The sequence below is a fragment of the Hesperophylax consimilis genome, chromosome 3 (genome assembly GCF_061612785.1).
Source record: "Hesperophylax consimilis isolate HC1 chromosome 3, BYU_Hcon_1.0, whole genome shotgun sequence".
NCBI classification, from domain to species: domain Eukaryota; kingdom Metazoa; phylum Arthropoda; class Insecta; order Trichoptera; family Limnephilidae; genus Hesperophylax; species Hesperophylax consimilis.
In genome coordinates this window covers 14,818,761-14,837,203 of record NC_142838.1, presented here as the reverse complement: position 1 = coordinate 14,837,203, position 18,443 = coordinate 14,818,761, and the positions used below count along the sequence as shown (strand labels likewise).

General features: G+C 35.0%; 2 protein-coding genes across 5 annotated transcripts; both read right to left on the bottom strand.

The window, feature by feature from the left end:
* Positions 1-2,124: 2,124 nt before the first annotated feature.
* Positions 2,125-6,602, bottom strand: LOC149425011 (uncharacterized). Of its 4 annotated transcripts, XM_089650909.1 has the most exons (3): positions 5,622-6,602; positions 3,876-3,991; positions 2,125-3,259 (listed from the first exon to the last, which is right to left on the bottom strand). In XM_089650909.1, the coding sequence occupies exons 1-2, from the start codon at positions 6,559-6,561 to the stop codon at positions 3,903-3,905; spliced, it is 1,029 nt and encodes a 342-aa protein (XP_089507035.1). In that variant the 5' UTR covers positions 6,562-6,602; the 3' UTR covers positions 2,125-3,259; positions 3,876-3,902. The 4 variants fall into 4 exon arrangements, 3 of the variants coding, with proteins under 3 accessions (XP_089507035.1, XP_089507034.1, XP_089507036.1); XR_016305663.1 differs by lacking the exon at positions 5,622-6,602 and adding an exon at positions 4,212-4,370 and having other exon boundaries at positions 2,125-3,991; XM_089650908.1 differs by having other exon boundaries at positions 2,125-3,991; positions 5,622-6,601.
* Positions 6,603-8,488: 1,886 nt separating this feature from the next.
* Positions 8,489-17,648, bottom strand: LOC149425010 (pancreatic lipase-related protein 2-like). Its single transcript, XM_089650907.1, has 6 exons — positions 17,519-17,648; positions 15,089-15,245; positions 14,389-14,537; positions 10,190-10,435; positions 9,199-9,538; positions 8,489-9,083 (listed from the first exon to the last, which is right to left on the bottom strand). The coding sequence occupies exons 1-6, from the start codon at positions 17,559-17,561 to the stop codon at positions 8,990-8,992; spliced, it is 1,029 nt and encodes a 342-aa protein (XP_089507033.1). The 5' UTR covers positions 17,562-17,648; the 3' UTR covers positions 8,489-8,989.
* Positions 17,649-18,443: the final 795 nt, after the last annotated feature.

The window sequence follows — 18,443 nt, the reverse complement described above, 5'->3', positions numbered from 1 at the left end:
TTTCTTAACCTTAAAACTATCGTTAAACGTTGGAATTTCGAAAAAAGTTACTTATCTTTTTACTTTTACTATCATGTCGAATCACCCCCGAAGTTAGTGCACTTAACCCCCGGACACCATGTATAACAATTTAATATTACCGAAGTTCACGTAAAAGGCAAGCAGGAGACAAAATACTTGAATCCGTCTTCGAAACATTGGAATATCAAAAAATATTCCCAAAAATAATTAGAAAGCATTGAACACTAGTTTTAACCGCACTTCATTGGGGCGTTCTTAAAAAAACACTTCAAAACTTCGCTTTTTTCCTCTTAGAACCCAGCTCCTACAACTGGTAATGTGAAATGATCAATTGAAATACATTTATATTACTGACAAATGCAGATCGATCTTGGAAATAATGGCCATAAATGCGGAAATTATGTAAATTACCCGCATACCATTAGTAATAAATATTCCTACTGATTGATAGTGCCTTGATTGGTGCTATGCTTTCAGTATAGAAATTAAACCGTCAAAGTTACTTGCATATTTTATCGTCGTTACTGGTTTGAATTTAAATTAACTACCACGCTGTGAAATGCACACGTCGTGCGTTACTGTTACACATTACCATTGTGTGATCTGAAGATAATGCCGGTCACATCCTCAAGAATTTGTTGTATACTTTCTTATTCTATGCATATATTTAAGAAGATGCTTATCAAATAGGTACAGATTTATAAATACTAATTAACTGGGCAAATAAAGACTGTGGGAGCGACTGGTACATCTACAGTTCAGCCTGCAGTGTAAAAATTTTCTTGATGACAACAAACCTTCCATAAAAAAGGGTTCCCCTAGAAGAAGTAGTAAATAACTTAACGACATGATCATCGGGATGAAGCCAGCCAGAGGCGGCTCTAGAAATCCAGGGGTGGTAGGTCATTTGAAAAAAATGTGTGATTTCTTTTGAGATTGTGAAATATGCACATGTATTATTATCTAAGTCAATTTGTAGGTAGATACGTCATGAATCTGTGACTGCAAATACATAGTAGGTTAATGTATTAAATTGTAAATAACTGCTCAATCCGTATACTTACGGCAAGTTATTTTAAAGAGGATACGTTTTAATGTAGTTGTGCGTAACATTAAAGTAAATGAAATAGTAAATAAAATATGAGTTTAAAAAGCCCGTCCGCAGTATCCAAAAATACTGCGGACGATAGTGCGTAGCTAAGAGTATGGTGGTTCCGTGGTGCAAAGTGACGTTTATCAATTCCATTTAAATTTAGACTTGCGATTCTATTTGACAATGATCTTTTACGTTTTTTTTCATTTGTTTAATTATTCAGCTTCTTTCTACATCGATAACAATATAAATAATTCTTCCACACCTTTCCCGAACTGTCCAATTTAAAAACAACCATTGTTCCACACACGACAAGCGTGTAAAATGAAAAATCGACATATGTTTATGTCACTATCTCTTTAACATATATAATAGTCATCGTTCTGTCTCCCTCACGGTCATGACTTAAGCGTCCCTGAGCTTTCTTTGGCACCTATTTTTTACTTATACAAAAGACATAGTGCCATCTCGTTTATTCTTTGGTGCACATAGGGACAGAAGATTCCAAAGCCAGGGACATTCTTTAAATACGCCCATCAAATCGTATTGACTTGTGAATGATAGTTTCCATTAGAGACTATATATGTCTCTCCGCTGCCGCTCGTAGTCCTGCTATTTCACGGTACATTTCAAATTAATAAAGAATAAGACCAGTTATTTTGATGAACTTAATTTATTATTATTGTCTTGTAATTTTGGGGGGTTAAAATCAAATTGACCTAAGGGAAAAACCGCCTCAAAGAAGTGGAGACATATATGGCAAAACATTTTAGTAAGTGTCAAAAAGGAGAGAGAGTTGAATGTTTGCTTTTTCGATCTTCCAGTAAGGATGCCTGTATACCGTAAACGATAGACTTAATGATAGTACAGTGAATATAATACAGTGTACTAAGTGCATGCAATCTCAAATAGAAAAAAGAGTTCAAGGACATCTCATACCCGCATAGTATGAAATATAGCATTGGGATATTGTTAAAAATTGGGGATGATCCTTTTTGAATAAAAACTGGTTTTCTTGATACCACTTTACATTTATTTCAAACTATTGAAACAGGTACAATATTTATAAAGAAACTGTGCGAATAACACAGCTACGATCGCTCTGACTTATGAGCTTGTTTATTATCGAGTTATTGTTGAGAAAAGAACCAAAAAAACACATAATGCGAGCCTTTTTAAAGACTTCAAAACCCACTACATGTAAATAAAACACTTGTCATTGTGATGTCTAGGAGTAAAAATGAAACCTGCTATACCGACCAAATTGACACTATTTTCTAAGCAAGGACTCACACCATTTTGGTTAAACGTAGTAACTTCAAATTTCTAGACTACAGATGTCGGTAGCCTGCAAAATTGAACATATTGCCAGGGGGCGAGATTCAAAAATTGCACTAAAATTTTGAATGATAATCTATTTAAAAATAAACTATAAACCAAACAGAATAAACTAAAAATTCTTAATCTAAATATACCACAAAAATACTAACAAAATAATTCAAAATAGCAGAAATTAACAAAATAAAACCCCCTTTTTTTTATGCCCTACTGGTAAACTTATAAATTTAACTGTATAAATGCTGTTGAATTACTCTATTAATTAACTAAAAATAACTAGAAAATTATTAATCCTATTAAATAACCAAAAAAAAATTCAAAAATGACTAAATTACACACGTCTGCATACTAATTTTTACATATTTAAATAGTTCAATAACACAAATAATATAGTTTACACTGAACACAACACAATTATTGTTCCTTTTTTTTTCTTCTTTCTTCTCAGGTCTTCTGCTTGATCCATCCAAGGTGGAGTCGAGAAGATAAGCATCATAGTGTAATGTACATAATCAATCCTTGGTAAGGTCCGGGACGTCAATTACAGGTTTAGTGTCTGAATCCAGGGGCATCAGACATATCTTTGTGATGGGCCTCACAAAGACTCCTTGAGGTGTTTTTAGTGTAACAACTCGTACTACTCCATCCGCTCCAGGGTGTGTATGCAGAATTCGGGCCATTTTCCATAAAGGTGGAGGTAAATGATCTTCCTTTAAAATCACCAGATCGTCTTTTTGCAGTGCCCGTTGAGTGCTGGTCTGCCATTTAGTTCTCTTTTGTAGTTCCATCAGGTAATCTTGCTTCCATCTAGACCAAAAAGATTGAATTAGCGAACTGATCCTCTGATATTGAGTTAGTCTGTTGTCCGGTATCGCCCGGACGTCTCTCTCAGGAATGATACAGGATTCAGTGCCTATAAGGAAATGGTTTGGGGTAAGAGGTTGGTAATCATGGATGTCGTCGGATAAGGAAGTTAATGGACGGGAGTTCAAACAGGCCTCAATCTGACAAATTAAGGTATATAAGAGTTCAAATGTTAATGAAGAATTGTTAGTGATTCTATATAAATGGAATTTTGCTGATTTTACTGCTGCTTCCCACAAACCTCCCTGATTAGGGGCTCGAGGGGTTATGAACTTCCACTCAATACCTCTGTTCACTAAATAATTTTGAATATTGTCGTTGTTTTCCCTCAAGCTGGTGTACAGCTCTTTGAGTCTGCTGCTAGCTCCTTTAAAATTACTAGCATTGTCGGAAAAGATCTTTTCAGGTTGTCCCCTACGGGATATAAACCTTTTTAAACTGTTCAAAAAAGCATTGCTAGATAAATCCGAAACTAATTCCAAGTGAACAGCCTTGGTTGAGAAGCAAATAAAGATACATAAATACGATTTTGCGAGGGAAGCCTTCCTCAGCGTCCCACTTTTAATTAGAATTGGTCCGGCGTAATCTATTCCGGTGATAGCGAAAGGACGACTCGGCGTAATTCTTTCGGGTGGCAAATTTCCCATGATTTGATGACCGGTTCGGGGACGACATCTAAAACATACAACACATTTATGTAATATCTTTTTAATAGTATTTTTACCAAAGATGGGCCAAAATTTTAATCGTATTTCAGCTAACAAAGCTTGAGGTCCTGCGTGTAGGTTTACATAATGGTAGTGACGTATTATCAATTCAGTTAGCTTATGTTTAGCCGGCAAGATAACTGGGTGTTTTTGTTGGTAAGATAAATGTGTAGCCAAATTCAACCTACCGCCTACATATATTAGACCATCATGTAAGAAGGGATTAAGAGATTTTAAATTACTTTTCTTGTTGACGATGCCATGGTTTTTTAATTCTTTCAATTCCTTTTGAAAGGCGTGTATTTGAGCTGATCTTAATAGACATTTCAAGCCTGATTCCAATTCAGCCACACTTAAGTTGTCTGAAATTTTACCCTTAACACTTCTGCAGTTATTGACAAATCGCAATACATACGCAGTAACTCTTTTCAATTTAATAAATGATGAGAATTTTTCAAATATCTCCCATTCTTGAATATCTGTGGATAATAGAATATTTTTGCCTTTGAGTTCAGGAGGGTTTGAACACGAAATATTTGATATAGGCCAAGCGTTGACTCCCTCGGTCAACCAACTTGGTCCATTCCACCATATTGCAGAATTTATCAATTTATCTGTAGTGGTTCCTCTTGAAAGTATATCTGCTGCATTGTCGGCTGATGATACATGTCTCCATAGATCTGGATCACTAAGTTCTTGTATTTCGGCTACTCGGTTTGCAACGAAAGTAGCCCATCTCGTAGGTTGACCTTTCAGCCAGCACAACGTTATCATGGAGTCACACCAATAATGTGTGTCGATCTCCACTATATTTAACGCTTGTTTTACGTTTTTAATTAATTTAGCCAGTAGCACAGCACTACAAAGCTCCAACTTGGGCAGGGAAATACACTTCAATGGCGCCACTCTTGATTTGGACGTTATTAAATGTGAATGCCGCTTACCGACATGGTCCACCGACACCATGTAAACGCAGGCTCCGTAAGCTTTCTCAGATGAGTCGCAAAAACCGTGTAGTTGTAGATATGTAGATTGCCTGCAAATAATTTTTCTTGGTATTTTCAACACATTTAGTTGAATTAATTCTTGAAGGTAGGACCTCCAGGGTGCTAATATTTCATTAGGCAATGGATCATCCCACGCTGCTTTAGACTGCCATAACTTCTGCATTATCAATTTGGCTACAATTATAATCGGTCCTAGAAGACCTAATGGATCGAAGGTTGATGCGATGCAAGATAATATCTGTCTTTTACTCTCGGTTCGACTCGATGGTTTCATTATTACATAAGAAAAATAATCAGATTCATTATTCCATATTAATCCTAATATTTTCTCAGTCTTTGGATTGTCAGTAATAATTTTTTCAGAATTGCCTGATTCGGCAATCTTAGCTTGGCCCGACTCGGCTGACAACTCCAAGACATTGGACCTCCATTTCCTCAAGGTCATCCCTGCAGACAAAAAGATGTTGATTAATTGCTCTTTTAACTCTCTACAGGATTCCATGTCATCTCCTCCGGTTAACAAGTCATCCATATAGAAGTCATTTTCTATGACCTGACTAGCTCTAGGAAAATTTATATTGTTATCCATACCAATTTGCCGTAGACTTCTAGTGGCTAAGAAAGAGGAAGGCCCCAGACCATATGTGACTGTCTTCAGACGGTAACGCTTGAGCACCTCCTGCGGCGACTCGCGCCACACTATCTTCTGCAGGTCACGGTCCGCTTCACACACATTAATCTGGCGGTACATCTTCTCGATGTCAGCCGTCAGTACTACTTGATGTTTCCTGAAATGCAATAGTTGGGTGTATAAGTCCTTTTGTATAACAGGTCCTGTCATCAAGGCGTCATTGAGAGAAATTCCATTTGAAGTTTTGGCGGAGCCGTCAAAAACGACCCTCACTTTAGTAGTAGTGCTTGATTCTTTTATTACAGCGTGATGAGGTAAAAAATAGGATTCACGATCCCCCTTTGACTGGTCACACACCTCCATATGACCTAATTCCTCATATTCACGCATGAATTGTATATATTGTGTCTTCAATTCGGGATTTGACACAAATTTTCTTTCTATATTTTTAAATCTTTTTTCAGCAGTGAGCAATGAACTTCCCAGCTGATCAATGCATGCTCGACGCGGTAAACTTACTACGTATCTACCGTCGTCTTGTCTAGTATGAGTACTAGCAAAACTGGCTTCACAAGCCTTTTCTTCATGATTTAGAATCTTAGTGGGATTAATCTCCTCCAATTTCCAAAATTTTTCTATTTGGTGACTTATTTTATTTATAGATAAATTACAACAATCTGATACAGGCCTTTGCTTTGGGTACATGTGGATTGGTCCTGATATGATCCATCCCAGTTGCGTACGTTGAAGTGTTGGTCCCGATTCGAGTTTCAATCTATCGTTGGTTAGGATTTCCCAAAAGCTCTCCGCGCCCAACAGGATGTCGATGGGTGCAGCTATATTGAAGTTCGGGTCAGCTAGCTCCAATCCTCGTGGTAACTTGAAGTCTTTTTTCGCCATTGTCACTTGTGGTAAATTTGTTGTAATCTCCTGTAAAATCAGACATGATATTTCACTTTTATAATCAGTATGAAGCGAATTCATCTCCACTGAAATTCTCTTTTTTATGTGAGTGATGTTATTATGGATCCCAGAAACGGGTTTGTTTATCAATTCACATGGTAAATTTAATTTATTAGCAAATTCTGCTCTCATAAAATTTGACTGGGCCCCTGAATCAATCAGAATGCGGGCTTTAAAAATTTTATTGTTACTACCCACAACTCCTATGTTGGCAGTTGACAATAATATTATTTTTTCTGCTTTATCCGATGCAGAAAAATTCGATACTGAAACCTCGTTATCAGCATCCATATTGGAGGCCTCCCGCAGAGGTACCTCATTGTGTAGTAAGGTGTTGTGATTATCTTTGCCACAACGCCTGCAAGAAAAGGTTGCCTTGCAACTCTGTGCCTGGTGACCCACCTTTAAACATTTAAAACAAGCTTGGATTGATTTCGTAGCATCAATCCTCTCATGTAATTTTAATTTCAGAAATTTTTTACAATAATAAATATGGTGACCTTTCTCGTTACAATAAATGCAGTTGTTAGCCTTTACCGCTAAAAATACTGATGAATCTTTTTTGCAATTATTGTTGCCTAGTTGTGTTTTATGTAAGCTAGAAAATTTTTTCTCAGAAGCGTTCATCAGTTCCAATACTTGGGCTCTAGCAGATAAACATTTTAAGAATTCCTTTAACGTCGGTAATTCGTCTTGTAATATATATTGTTCCCAATTTTTTCGGGTAGCTGTGTCTAATTTATTTGATATTATATAAATAACCAATGGATCCCATTGATCTACCTTGACCCCGATATTTTGTAATGCCTTTAAACTAACGTTTGTTTCATCAATTAGATACCTCAATGCTACAGGCTCTTCTTGTTTCATGTCTTTTAATGAAAATAGAGCTTGGATGTGTTTATGAACGGTAGTTCTTAAATTTGCATAACGTTCATTTAATAATTCCCAAGCGGAAATGTAATTTAATTCAGAAATTTCTAGATTAGCAATTATCTTTAATGCGTTTCCCTTTAAAGTTGATTGCAAATAAAAGAATTTTTGTACGTTGCTTAAATTACTATTGCTATGGACTAAAGTTTTGAAGGTTTCGACGAAATTAACCCAATTTTTCTGATCGCCATGAAATTCCCGTAATTGGAGGTTGGGTAGTTTAATTTCCACCTTACTTTGATCGACGGATTCGATCGCGCCTTTGGCCGTTGCCAAAACTGAGAAATATTGGTTTTCGAAAGCTTCTCGTTGACTATAATTTTCAATTTCGTCTGAATCCGGTAACATTTCAATTTTCTGTTGAACTGCTTCGAATTCATCTAACAATGATTTCACCCGCTCATATCTTAATTTAATTTCATTTACCGACAATGCATTTAAGGAATCCGCGAATCGGGTTAGTTTTCCTTTGATTACGCCGCGTTTGTTTATTAATGACTTCATATTTTCCATTTTTAATTATATTTTGTTAATATCGGTTGACAATTATTTTATTTTAGCAAACACCCGTTTGAAAGAATACCACGACAATCTTGACAATACTATTTGAGAACACTATTCAATAATATTATATTCTTATTTTCAAGTGGGTAGTGATTTTATTTATAATATTGACTCTATTTAAGATTAATCTCGTTTAAATTACATGAGACCTGAATAAACATAAAATGGATGATAGGAAGGAAAGCACTGAATACTTATCTCAGATTTGCGATGTGGTCCACTTTCCTTAATGATTTCCAGTTTCAATCAATTTTGTATCCTTTTGGCTGCTGGTTCTTTGTTTTTTTACATACAATCTCCTGATCGTAATCCGGTTGAAGGATCAAATGTTAAAAATTGGGGATGATCCTTTTTGAATAAAAACTGGTTTTCTTGATACCACTTTACATTTATTTCAAACTATTGAAACAGGTACAATATTTATAAAGAAACTGTGCGAATAACACAGCTACGATCGCTCTGACTTATGAGCTTGTTTATTATCGAGTTATTGTTGAGAAAAGAACCAAAAAAACACATAATGCGAGCCTTTTTAAAGACTTCAAAACCCACTACATGTAAATAAAACACTTGTCATTGTGATGTCTAGGAGTAAAAATGAAACCTGCTATACCGACCAAATTGACACTATTTTCTAAGCAAGGACTCACACCATTTTGGTTAAACGTAGTAACTTCAAATTTCTAGACTACAGATGTCGGTAGCCTGCAAAATTGAACAGATATATTTATACATGCTGACGTACCTTGATGGGGTTTGGTGTATGAAAGAAAAAGACAGCAAAATAGTAGTGAAATAAAGGATCAAAATTCAGTAGTTTTTATTTAATTTCAGAATAACTCTCTACAGATGAAGACCATAGTATTATTTAAGAAGATGTGTCAAATTTGTCATTGAGGCAGGTTGCTTTACCAAGGTAATATGGGATTTCGGCATTTGTATTTAGTGCAAATATTCCCAATCTGAAACCAAAAAAGACATTTAGATCAGTTATACAATGTAAATAGCTAGCATTAAACTAAAAACGAGAAAATCGTTTAATCGTTTGAATGATTTTACGAAAAGTGTTGTACTCACTCTGGTTTGGTGAATGAACCGCCCATGTACAGCTGTTCATTCCCCGTGCAATTGGCAACTCCAGCAAGAGCCTCCTCAGTACTTAAGCATCCAGTTCCCATGAATCCCTGGTGGTCGATGGAGTCTGCCATATAGTCAGTGGACCTGGTGTGGGAGCACTGGATATCAATGCCGCATCCGGGCATGGCCCTGCCTCCGTTGCAGTAGAAGTCGTTGTGACCAGCGGGGTCGATCATTCCGAGCAATCCTACATTGGTGTGGATGATTTCAACATATTTTCCGTCAGTCTTCCTGATCCGGTCTCCCGATTCAGACCAAGTTGGATACGCGGGATCCATTCCTGGAATTAAAACATTTAAATAATTTTTACTTTTGTTTAATTTGGTTGGATGGGTACATATAATGCACTCAATGGGATATTTCCACAATTTTTATGCTCTCGAATTTTTTTTTTTTTTTAAATTGACGAATAAATTTTCTATAACGATTCGAAATGAGTCTTATTCGATTTGTCACAAAAACCACATGTTTGTTTTAATTCGTGAATATGGCGGCGTTGATGTCAGTCCTCTGTCATACCTGCCAGTGACGTTGTAGCCAGTTAGAACCGTTTCTGAATTTGCGGTTTTAGATCGGTTTTAAAATCAATAATTATTAATGAAAACATTAAAAAAAAACATTTTTGTAAAATTTTCGGAATCGTAAAATAAACTTTAAATCTTTAATAAATTTTTAACATTAATCTGACCGGCTTGACTTTGAGGCGTTTCTTTGAGGACAACTTAAGTAAATTAACTGTGACATTAACTGAATTTCCAATATCATTGGAGTGGAGTCTAAAATCCTTGGATAGGAGAACGGATCAGAAGTAATGTAGTGATGATCTCAAAATAACTGCCGTCAATGCATTCAAGACCGTTAATAATTCAAGTTTTCCTCAATGAAGGACTAAAAAGAACATCAATGTGTATGACCATCACCTTCTACTTACCAGTGACATACTCCACAACTCCCAGCCTGCACGCCCTGGCAGCATTTCCGGCAAATTGCCCCCCGAGGCTATGTCCAATCACGTGAACGTCAGTGAAACGGACCCCTAGGATGCTCAGCCAATCAATAAACCCTCCGACGGTGGGAGCGCCGGCCAAGACGTTCCTGCAAGAAGCCACATATTCTCCGAAGGCTCCCAAAGACCAGTCTACGGTGATAACGTTCACATCCATCACGTTGAGGAAAGCTGTAATGGAAATCATCAAACGATGACCGGATAACTCATCAAAATGATAATTCATCACATCTCGGCTTAACTGTTGACCATAATCTAAAATGGGATCTCCAAATTACCCTTATAACAAAAAAATCCGGAAACTATCATACATCTTCAAAACAATACGAAATAGTATGTCATTAAATCAGCTAAAAAATAAATACTTTGCACTTTGTCAAAGTATTCTAATGTATGGTATTTCAGTATGGGGAGTAGCAGCAGACACTCATCTCAAATCCCTTAAAATTAATCATAAAACAATAATTCGAATTATGTTTAGAAAGCCTTATCAATATCCGACAGAACAGCTAATGATTGAAAATAACTTATTAGATATAAATAAACTGTTCATAAAGAAGATCATCTACAAAAACTGCATAAAAAATTACCACATCACATAACTCACTCGCAAAACACGAGAGCAATTACACACAAACAATTACAAGTACAAGACATGAATCTTACCTGGCTCCTCACATATTCAACATCTTCCTAACCCAAACTAACACTTACGTCTTACCAAATAATTTGAATTGGGTGTTTAAAAGATTTTTAAACTGGTTGATTGTAAAAGAAAGAACAGATATTAGAAATATTCTAAACATCTAATGCATTTTACAAACCATACTGCACACAAATTCTAACAAAATTACAAAATTTTACAATTAATTATAATACGAAATACTCATTTCATATTTTTATACATAATTTTTCAACACATATAGTAATACACTTATTTTTCTATTACTCATTTTTTTACTACTATTTTTCTTATTATTTTTATTTTACGTTTTTTTTACTAAACATTTGGTTTATATATAAATTGTTAATTACCAGCCTCAGAACAGACTTTGTCTAGTGAGGAGGGTAATGAAAAAAAAACATCTGTACATAACCAACCTTAAATAAACCGGGTTGCCGGTACTGAAACTGATCCTTAAAAAGTTATATAAAGTCATGGAAAGTGATGAAACAAAAAAATTATTAACTGTGTAAAGTAGGTTAGGTTATGTTAGGTAAGGTAAGGTAAGGTTTAATTTTTTTTTTCATCGTTTCTAATGACTTTATAGCACTTTTTAAAAGTGTGTTGAATTGTCACTGTGTTGAGTTATCATGGAACCTTATTCTATCAGAATGTTGGATTAATGAACTTTATGTACCAAAACACCTTCCTGATTATACTCACTTTTCCACAGAAACCCATCACAACGAGAATGACGGCATTATTAAATACATAAATAATTTACTGAATGTTCAGACTTTGGTATTAATAATCCCGGGTGCAAATTGTATACAAATATTGTACGGTGACACATGCATACTAGCTATGTATAGATCTCCCTCCTACCACCATATAACCCCGTCCATACAAACCCAAAATGAAAAATTATCTTTCTTTTTATTAAAATTAAATTGCGCACAAAAAACACTTAATTTTAGTCAGAGACATTCATATTAAAATTTTACCAAATAATTCACAATCGCAATGTAAAGATTACCTAAACCTACTTCACTAGGGTCACCAAAGAATCCAGCATTACTGACCACTATGCAATTATGATTTCATTAAACACACCGTCTAAAAATACAAAAATGAAACACAATTATTGAATAAAACAAGTTGATTATGAGAATCTAAAAAAAAATCCTTTTTCAGTAATTATTGGCACAACTTAACACACATACCCAACGCTGATGATGCATGGACTTACTTCATATACAAACTACAATTCTATATTAAAAACAATCAAATTGTATGAGAAAAAGAAAATTACTACATAAAAAAACTTCATTGAATCCTTCTGACACTATACTTAACAACTTTTACAAAAGATACACAAAACATATGTACAAAAGTCATCAGGAAGGCTAAGAAATTATATTATAGGCATAAAATAGAAGAAAACAAAGGTAATCCAAAATAAATATGGAACATTGTACGCGAAGCTACTCATACTTAGCCTAACACTGACCTAAAACAACTCAATATTGATGGACAGACTCGACTTCTCGAAGAACCATGCCCGTGACTTTTTCACTAATGTCGGAAAAAAATTAACAAACAAAATGTCCTCCCCGAATTCTAATACAAAATTACAGAAAAAACACATATACCCTTTTCTAAACAATTTAAATTTCAAACGGTTACACATGACGATATTAAGAATACAATTAAGTCATTAAGACACAAATTCCGCTGGTATGGATGGCATCACCGTAAACCCACCCAAGTCACTCGTTGATGAATTATTGGAACCCTCACTTACATAATTAACCTCAGCATAACACAGGGAATTTTCCCTAAACAATTAAAACAAGGGCTCGTCATACCCATATAAAAAAGTGGACCTTAACAATTACAGGCCCATAACAATACTTAACTCACTCTCGAAAGAAGTTGAAAAATAAATTAACAAACAACTGAAATCATTTTTGGAACGCAAGCAGCTACTTTCCGAAAATCAATTTGGTTTTCAGTCAAATAAGAGCATTGCCGATGCTAGTATTGCTGTTACAGACTCTATGTTTCAAATTTAGATAAGGGAAAATGCATTTCTATCTTCCTAAACCTCTCAAAAGCTTTTGATGCTATCTCCCTTGACATTCTTATTAATAAACTAAATGCCATTGGTATCAGATGGAAAGACCTAGAATTTCTTCAAAGTTACTTAACTAATCGAACCCAAAGTGTCAAAATCAAAAAAAAAATTCAGCCAACCTCCTTCCCCTCACCCCTATAACCTACGTAGTTCCCCAAGGAAGTGTCTTAGGCCCTACATTGTTTGTCATCTACATAAACGATCTTTGTGACCTAATGATAGATGGAAAAGTTTTGCTGACGATACTGTGCTACTCGTTCAATCTGACACTTGGTTAGACGCATACAAAATGGCTGAGAAATCAATTAACTCTGTTAAAATGGCTAGATATTAACTCTCTTGCACTAAATACCTAAAAAAAAACTTATTTTCAGTATGAATATCGTTGGCCAACCTAATCAAGATGTTGAAATAAAAGTATATGAATGTTCTTATACTCACGATACATTCTGTCAATATCCTTGCCTAGATCGAACGGACCATATCAAATACCTTGGTCTTACATTTGATCAATATCTTAAGTGAAATATACATTGCCTACTTATCACGAATAAACTGAGAAAATATATTAATTTCTTAAAAAACATTGGAAACATACTAGACTCCAAATCTATGAAAATTGTTTATTACTCTCTTTGTCATTGAGTATGAAATAATCGCATGGGGAGGTGCAACACTATCAGCCATAGATTCACTATCGAAGGCACAAAAATTAATTATAAGTTATTCTTAAAGTTCCCTTAATAAGAAGTACTGCATACTCTACAAATTTCATGTATTAAATATTTGACAAATTTACACAAAAACTATTTTAACTCATCTTTTGAAAGATAAAACACATACATTTTATGATAATACCCAAAATATTGTAAACACGAGACACAAAACCAAAGAACTCATACAAACACCATAAACACAACATTTGGTCAGAGAAAATTTCAAATACATTGCTTCTAAATTATACAATAACCTACCTGAAAAAACAAGACAATCAAATAATATTAACAAATACAAAATCCTGATCAAACAATGGATCATCAAAAAAGGTCGTGCAATAATTAGTCAACTCACCCAAATATAATCCTCTACCTCATTATTGTTACCACTACCTACCAACCTAAAATTTTTTGTCAAATATTTTTTCTTTATGGAAAAATGTACTTTATTTTAATATTATAAAATATTTGTAAACTCGTCTGTCTCGACACAGTATTTCCTAGTGAGACATGCAACGCCAAAAAATATATGTAATCCTTTTTTATATATATGCACATAATAAATAATTATAATTATTTTAAAGAATAGGTGCTGTAGTTTTTTTACCATCACGAATTTTAGTGTTTGTTCCTGAAGTGTAATCCGCGAGCCAGCCGTGTATAGTTAGTTTAACGGGCTTTGTAACGGCAAAGTTGCTGGCCAACAAGCTGCCAAGGTCACCTTTCTTGATTACCTGGCCCTCGGTAGGGTTTTTCCTGAAATATGAAATCATTGATGTCATTATGGGTGACTTCTATGGCACTGTTTCGTTTCGTTTATGTTCCCACCCAGGCGTCGCGTCATGTATTCAATTCATCTGCTGGCAATATATTTTTGTTCTTTCTTTTAAAAAAGGTAAAAAGACGTGATGTGGTTCTGAAGTGTTTTTTTAAAAAAAGTAAAAAGACGTGATGTGGTTCTGAAGTGTTTTCTTCTGGGTTCAGGTGAAGTACTTTGAAGCATTGAAATGCTTGTCTTTCACTCTGATTCCGCATAAATGTTTCAATTGCCCGAAGCCAGTAGTATTATAATATCCATCCCCGATTTGGAAAAATTTATGAGGCTGAAGTAACTATTGGGGGCAAGTTGATAGGGAACAGGAAAGTTGAGAGGTAAGTATTAACTCTTCAAATCTGGTCTCAAAACATAGGGTAGGTATCTGGCTCTCAGTCTGTCCAGGAGTGATCCGGCCTTTCCCGATCCCGCCCTTTTTATTTAAAATAAAATTTTACTTTATTAAAAACAATAATATAATGATGGAGCCCACCTTGTGTACAACAGAAATACAATGTCATCTTCAGGTACAAACACTCGAGTGTCAGGAGTATCGTCTTGAAGATCTACGAAGTGCATTACTCCTTGCTCGTCAGGAATCCACATATACCTGGTCTCATCATTATCGACCGGCAAAGCGTTGAAGCAAGCTGTAATAAATTTATTAAAAATTATAGTCTCGATCGAAATCCAAAAATGATTTAGTTTTCGGTCATTATAAATTTGGATCTAATTGGACTCCTTTATTCTAATCAAAACAACTGTGCTGACCATTGCTTATTAATTTTGTTAGTATTATTATTTATTACCTATTTCCCTTATTTTTTCTTTTGTTTATATTTATTAATCAATTTCGCTTTTGTTTTGTTCAGCTTTAACTGACCGTTTAGCCAGCTCTAAGAACTCGTAAACAAGAGCCAATTAGATTTTATACTTAATTTGATTTTGCAATTTGACCAGGAGATACAAATTCTAGATACCAGATCCCCGTGTAGTGTGTGCAACAGTATACACACTCAAATGCACCCTTTTAGGGAGGATCTTTTTTTTTTATTTTATTTTTTTTTTTTTTTATATTTACTCCACACAGGAGGCTCTGAAGAAAATAATTTCCCTCAGGGCCTATGTCATCTTTGGGGATGCTGTGTGGAGGGTCTTTTTGTGGAGAGGAAGGAGTGAACATGGGTCTTGAAGAGTCCCATGTTGTAGGAGGGAGGAAACACAGAGGCCGGCAGTTCGTTCCACAGCCGAGCTGTTGAACTTAAGAACGAATCATAGAAGCGACCCGTTCTCATGTGACAAGTGTCAACTGTGTACAAATGTTGGGCGCGCGTTTGGCGTGTATCCCGACTACGCACCGGTGCCGAAGGGATCAATGACGCTAGTTCCTCAGAGCATCTTCCATTGTAATACCGATAGAACAAGGACAGCATACCTACCTGACGCCTGTGCTCTAAAGATTGCAGTCCGTTTGTTAAGATTGGGGAATCTATCAAACGGACCGCCCGTTTCTGCACAGAGTCAAGGGTTTTTTTCAGGTATTTTGGGGCTCCAGACCAGAGATGGCTGCCAAATTCGACAGTAGGGCGCACTTGCGATTTGTACAGGGTGAGCAGTTGTGTACTATTAAAGTATCTGCGGGCCCTGTACAGTACGCCCAGCTTCTGAGAGGCCAACTTTACTCTAGCTTCGATGGAGCCCCCGTACCTGAGCTGGTCACTTATAGTTACACCAAGCATATCAATGGAAGGCCTGTTCGGAAGATTGCTTCCGTTGAAGGAGACTAGATTATCTCCTAGTATCGCATTGATCCCCTTTAGTGGTAGGCTTTCTTAAATTTATATTTCCTATCCAGCGTTACCCTCCCAATTTTATCAAAAACACAATAGGTATAGATTTTTTTTCTGTAAGAAAGAAGTATCTTTTTATAACCAAGACGATAAAAAACACTATCATAGTACCAATCAATGTGATATCAACATAATGCTTAGAATCTCTAGAATATAGTTTTATATTATATTTATAATATAGTGTTTTTTCGTCTTTTTTGTGAGATAAAGAAAACATTCCCGGGTTACGAATGACTTGACATTAATTTGAAAGCACTGCCACCACAGTAAGCGGAAAATGTTTCTTGTGTCGTGATAGAGGACTTAGCTAGCTGAGGAATTGAACTCACAACGCCTTGGTGGAACCCAGATGCGATATCAACACAGCCGCTGACCGCTGTGTATGTGTTTTTATCAATCAGAACGACTGGTTCGAGATGATTAAATGAAATCAACAATAAGGTACATGGAGAAAAATGAGTATGGCTGATTTATTAATATCGTGTTAGAAACGTAATGGCACGGCATTTTTTAACAAACTAGCATTAGATTCCGAAATATAAAGATGAATTTGAACACGTGTTCTGACATCTCCAAAATAAATTCTTGTTTTACCGACAAAGTTTGTTAGGAAACCTGTCAATTCATTCGTTAAACGCCTCTAGTCCCTTTTTTAACAGAAATACGAATAATTTAACCATTTTTTGTAAATTATTAATATTTTATTAGTAAGTCTTCTACTTGTAGCTGTATAAATACGGTTACTTCTTCTCTGGGTATTGTGATGTTGATCTTAAAGTTTGTCGGACTTTTGATAGTAAACATTTAAATTAAACTGACTATATGGAAATAAAATAATTCAAAAAATCTCAGGTGGTGTGAAAATTTTTTTGAGTTGTCAGAATATTACGAGACACATGAGACAGACAGACGATAACTATTGTAACATATTTTTTACTGGTTCAAATTAAAAGCTGAAAATATATTGCTTAAGCCATGAGTAACTAGTAAGTAGTATTTGCTGTTTAAAATCATGTACTATATACTAGTTCCATGACCAATGACCAATGTCACTGTAATTTTGGTGAACAAACCTGCGAAAGCAACTGCCACGAAAAGAACCACAAAACACTTCATGTTTTTAAAAAGAAATTTAAAGTGATTTTGAATTTTCTATATGTTGCACCGTAGAAAAAAATTATACTGTCGTGGGATTCACAAAACACTTGCTAATAACTCGTTATCGAAATACTAAAGATCGAGTAGATATTTGAGTTTAATCTTTGATGCTATTTCAAATTTTTTTTGTAATTATTTCACAGATTAAAAAAACAATTCATTTACGCAACGATATTATCATTTATATATTTACGAAAACAATCCGAAAATTTTCCTACGTCATCATTCTGTATCTCATGATTTTTACCACGTAATAGTTTTTCAATACTATCTATTAGAATTTTGCTTTTTTCGGTAATGAATGAATGCAAATCTTTGAAGCAAAAATTAACCTATTTCCCGACATTCGATCGAGCTGAAACTCGCCAGATTGAATCTTTGACAATGACTATGCATCCTATCAACTTGTGCAATCACATTTTTCTGAAATCGGTTGATATAACAGTAGTTAATGTACGAAATAAATGCCAGTTCTACTCGATCGGTATTTGGCGAGGTTTGTAGAGTTGTCGACTCCAGTTAATAATAATAAATAATAATAATATTTGAATTATTTGTATAGCGCTAGTTCATAGGTAAGAAGGTTCAATCCTCGTTTAAAAAAAATAAGTATTAAAAGACAACTTTAAAATAGCGGTTGAATTTTTGAATTTTGAGTATATTTTTGTTTTTTTCATTAAGAATTATTATAGATCAAATCATACGCTAAACCTTTGAAAAATCTCTCCTTGCAAACCAAACTCACTCTGAAGTATTAAGAACGAACGTGTGTTTCAAACAAACTATAAGGTACAATTTTAAAAAACTTCGCTATATTATGCCATAATATGCCTGACCTAT

Coding starts and splice junctions, on each gene's coding strand:
- LOC149425010 (XM_089650907.1), bottom strand. CDS start 17,561: ATGAAGTGTTTTGTGGTTCTTTTCGTGGCAGTTGCTTTCGCAG. Junction 10,436..14,388: donor AAACACTAAAATTCGTGATG/GTAAAAAAACTA, acceptor TTTCCATTACAG/CTTTCCTCAACGTGATGGAT. Junction 9,539..10,189: donor AGTTGTGGAGTATGTCACTG/GTAAGTAGAAGG, acceptor TTTTAATTCCAG/GAATGGATCCCGCGTATCCA.
- LOC149425011 (XM_089650909.1), bottom strand. CDS start 6,561: ATGGCGAAAAAAGACTTCAAGTTACCACGAGGATTGGAGCTAGCTGAC. Junction 3,992..5,621: donor TAGAAGTCTACGGCAAATTG/GTATGGATAACA, acceptor TGTATGTTTTAG/ATGTCGTCCCCGAACCGGTC.